Here is a 3,862-nt window from a genome sequence, read left to right as displayed (position 1 = left end):
AATAAGGGGTGTGTGTGTGTGTGTGTGTGTGTGTGTGTGTGTGTGTGGTTTAAGACAGCAGGCTCTGGGAAAGCTAGGCTTCCTCTAGCAACACACTTCCCTTCCTCTCCAGCGGGGCTGTGCAATTATTGATAACGTTGCCTCCCCTATAATGGTACCGTTTTCATTAGGAAGCAAATGCTCAGCGTTTCTTACCGACACTCCTCGTTCTTTTGACCAACTCTCTTCCTTTGAGGTCAAGAATTAAATAGATGGGGTGGAACGGACACCCCCTTGCTCTCGCGCCACCGTCCCCCCCCCCCCAGCTGTCGGGGCTCCGGGGCCTTTGGACTCCCCGGGTAACCGGATTCAATAACCGGGGCCGGTGCCCGCAGGCCCGCGTCAGCTCGACGGCACCGCGGGGCGAGTGAGCGCTGGCGGTTTGTTGGCCGTCGCGGAGCTTCCTGGGCCCCGGCCCCCCCCCCCCCCCCCCCCCCCCCGCCTCCGCCGACCAAAGGTTTGTCAGTGGGACCGGCCGGGAGACAATAGCTGCCCCCGCGGGGCTCGCTGTTGGCTTGTTTGGAAAGCCCAGAGGCGCTTGGAGGTAAAAAGGTCAGCGCGGGATTGGGGTTTATCCCGGCCCTCCCGGCATCCCCCCTTCCACGCCGCCCTCCCGCGTCCTCCAGCTGGCCAGCCTCCCGCGCCGCCCCCCCGCCCCGGTCCAGTGGCGGCTGCCTTCCCCCCCCCGTGCCGTCCAGCGCCCCGGAGACTGGGGACGTTCACCTTGAGCCCGGGGATGGCCCTAAGGAGGCCGGCCGGCTAGGACCAGAGTCTCCCAGCTACTCTGGCTTCCCTCGTCTCACGTCCCGGTCCCCTTTGCGTGGAAGGGTTCTGCGTTGGGGGGCCGGAGTGGGCCGGGCAGGGTAGGGTGGGGGGTAACCTGTGTGCCAGTCTGCAGTTTGTTAGGGACCCATCCTCTGACATTCTCTGAACAAGAGCTGGAGGGGCCGGGGCATTATTACACAGCCCCCCCGACCCCGGGTTCACTCCATCAACTTTTATTGAGGGCCCACTCTATGCCTCTAGGCCTGGCTCTGGGCCTGGGGGAGAGAGCAGGGGGAGGGGGTAGAGGGCCCTTGCTTTCCCCCACACTTCCTCCTCTGTTTCACACCTTTTCTGTTCTCTCCAAACAAGCTCTTTCTCTCTTTTCCTGCCTTCCTCTCAGGACCCTCCCTGGACCGTTTCCTTCCCCGTCTTTTCCTTTCTCTCTTTCCTGGTTCCCCCAATGACCCAAGGACTGACCACGGTCAGACCTGGAGGCTGGGGCCCAGTTCTGCTTGGGATCCACCCAGTAAGTCTTTCTTTTTATCCAGCTGAGATCTTACAGTTCAAATCTTTCCTGCTCAACCAGCATTCGCCAACTCTTCCCCTATCTCTCTCCAGGGCTCTTGGGGTATGAAGCCTCCTCTTCCCCGAGGTGGAGGAGAAGAAGCAGTCGGGAAGAGGGGAAAACACAGACTTTATTGAAATGAGGTAGCTGGCGGTACAGAGAGAACCCAGTTTGCTTGGAGCTCAGGTTTCCAGAAACTCGGGGGGCACCTCCACTGTTTCCAACGTTCGGAGAAATGCTTGCTGCTGCTAGGAGCCCTCAAGGCACCTGGGCCTCCCGAGGCTGCCTCAGGGGTAGAGGTGGAGATGGGGAGGAGGGTCCTGGGTTTTCCAGGAGGCAATAAATAGAGGAGGAACTAGTGGGGGCGTGCCTGCGCCTTCCTGGTAGAGGCTTGCTGGGCGCAGGCCTCGAACAACGTTCCAGAAGTCTCCAGGAGTACCAAGTTCCAAAACGCTTTGGTGGCTTAGAGATGAGGTCGCTGGTGGGAGGAGGCAGGTCTCAGAAAACCTCTGGAGGCTGCGTTAGTGCAATACAAATGTGCCAGGAGGGGGTTAATAAGGTTAGATGGGGGGGTGCTTTTTGGTCTGTCACAAGGCAGCTGGTGTTATTGTAAGGTCTGTGGTGACTGGAGAGATTAAGCATCGGTAATATGCCTGCACCCAAAAACCTCCCCCAAGAGACACTTCAAGGCCTTCCCTCTGTCTGGGCCTAGAAGAGGGAGTTAGGATCCAAGCGCATGAGAGGAGTCCTCGCGGCTCAAAGGCACTGAACTGAACACAGGAAGTCGGAAGGGAAAGGAGAATTCGGGAGGGTGAGGCTTGCTCCTACCCCACCCACGTGCTGATCCCCAGATGAAAGGCGGAAGGAAGCCCTTCCCTCCAGAGTTGACAGGTTCCGTGTGTCCCAGGCCTCTCTGGTCCTCTAGGGTCCCCAGCCAGCAACACCCTGCCCAGACCAGAGAAAAGTGTTTCCCCATTCTCCCCGAAGGCAGCTGTGAACTGGCGCTCCAGCCTTGGTGAGGGTCGCCGGAACCGTAAAGCCGAGGCCTGGGTTCGGGAGAGCCGAGGAGCGGGCTGCACTGAGGCGCTCTAGAACAGAGGAGCCCCGACGGTTGGGGAGGATTCATTCAGGTGGTGATGGAGCTGGGCGAGGCCTCCGGGGAGGTGCACGTCGACTGGTCGGAGGCGTCTCCAGCCGCCTCCTTGGGACAGCCCGGAGGGGCTGGGGGCGCCCGGCCTCCCTCCCGCTCGCGCTTCTTCTGCTTCATGCGCCGGTTCTGGAACCAAATCTTGACCTGCGTCTCGTTGAGCTCCAGGGTGGCGGCGATCTCCACCCTCCGGGCGCGGCTCAGGTACTTGTTGAAATGGAACTCCTTCTCCAGCTCGGTCAGCTGCCGCGTGGTGAAGTTGGTGCGGAGGCCGCCGGGCGCGCCCAGGCCCAGCTCGGACACCTTCGCTAGGGGCGGGGCGGGGAAAGGGCCACGTCAGCTCTCTCACCTCTCTCCCCTTCCCCTCTCCTCCTCCCGGGCCAGCTGTGCGCCCCCAACGTCTGCCCAACTTCAGCTCTCCCGGTGCCCCTGCATCGCCAGACACCCCCCAAGGTGACCTCCAAATTCAGACGGACCTCCCCCAACGCTTCCGTTCACCCCCCCCCGCCACCCCCCTCCCGCGAACCGGGTGCTGAGTCTGTGTTGGGCACAGAGATGAGAAAGCGGGGGTGTGTGGAGACTTCCTCTGCAGGGTAACCGGGCACTCCCTGGGTGGGGAAAGCCCAGCTGACCTGAGACGGGGCGGAGTGCTCTCACCTGCCCCCACCAGGGCTGCTCCACCTGTCCTGCCGGCCCAGGCCCGGGACACCCTCCGTGCAGGAGCGGCAGAGCGGCCTCCGGAGAGGAGGTGGCCGCGCCTGACTCCTACCTGTCTTGGGTGGGTTCCTCTTAACCTTCATCCAGTCGAAGGTCCGGGCCGTGGGGGTGCTGGGTTCTGATGGGCAGGGCGACTCCTTGTCCTCCGAGAGGAGTTCAGCATAGGCCGATGCAAAGCTCGCCGTCTGCTCGTTCCCGAAAGGGGGCTGCGGGGGAGGGTACGGCCCGGGGCCCGCTCCACCGGTTCCATAGCCGTCGGACAAGCCCCCTAGCTGGGCCCCATAGCTCGAAGGATGGTAATAGCTTCCATCTCCTTCCGGTTGGCCCAGAGGATAGTACTGAGAGGGCCCATAGCTGGGGCTGCAGGCGGCAGGGGCATACCCCGAGGTCGCCGAGCTGGGGAAGGGCACCCCGAGCGCCGAAGGCGGCTGCTGGGTGGGATAGCCTGAGTTCTGCTGGAGCGCGGGGCTGGGCAGTCCCCCACCATAGCGGGTCTCGCCTGCGTAGCTGTCAACAGCCGGAGCCGAGCTGGGGGGGAAGGAGGTAGGGGCGCTGTGAGCGCTGTAGGCGCTGGGTCCCCGGTTACAGAGTGGGTACTCTAAAAAGGAATTCATCCTATTATAGTCCAT

General features: G+C 62.3%; 1 protein-coding gene across 1 annotated transcript; it reads right to left on the bottom strand.

Moving 5' to 3' along the window:
- Positions 1 to 2,495: 2,495 nt before the first annotated feature.
- HOXB1 (homeobox B1) lies at positions 2,496 to 3,862 on the bottom strand. Its single transcript, XM_027567742.1, has 2 exons — positions 3,286 to 3,862; positions 2,496 to 2,824 (listed from the first exon to the last, which is right to left on the bottom strand). Exons 1-2 carry the CDS (start codon positions 3,860 to 3,862, stop codon positions 2,496 to 2,498), a joined length of 906 nt encoding a protein of 301 aa, XP_027423543.1.

The sequence above is a fragment of the Zalophus californianus genome, chromosome 16 (assembly GCF_009762305.2).
Source record: "Zalophus californianus isolate mZalCal1 chromosome 16, mZalCal1.pri.v2, whole genome shotgun sequence".
Taxonomy (NCBI): Eukaryota; Metazoa; Chordata; class Mammalia; order Carnivora; family Otariidae; genus Zalophus; species Zalophus californianus.
Note: the sequence above shows the minus strand (reverse complement) of the source record. Positions and strands in the feature narration are given on the sequence as shown.

Coding starts and splice junctions, on each gene's coding strand:
- HOXB1 (XM_027567742.1), bottom strand. CDS start 3,862: ATGGACTATAATAGGATGAATTCCTTTTTAGAGTACCCACTCTGTAAC. Junction 2,825..3,285: donor GAGGAACCCACCCAAGACAG/GTAGGAGTCAGG, acceptor CCCCGCCCCTAG/CGAAGGTGTCCGAGCTGGGC.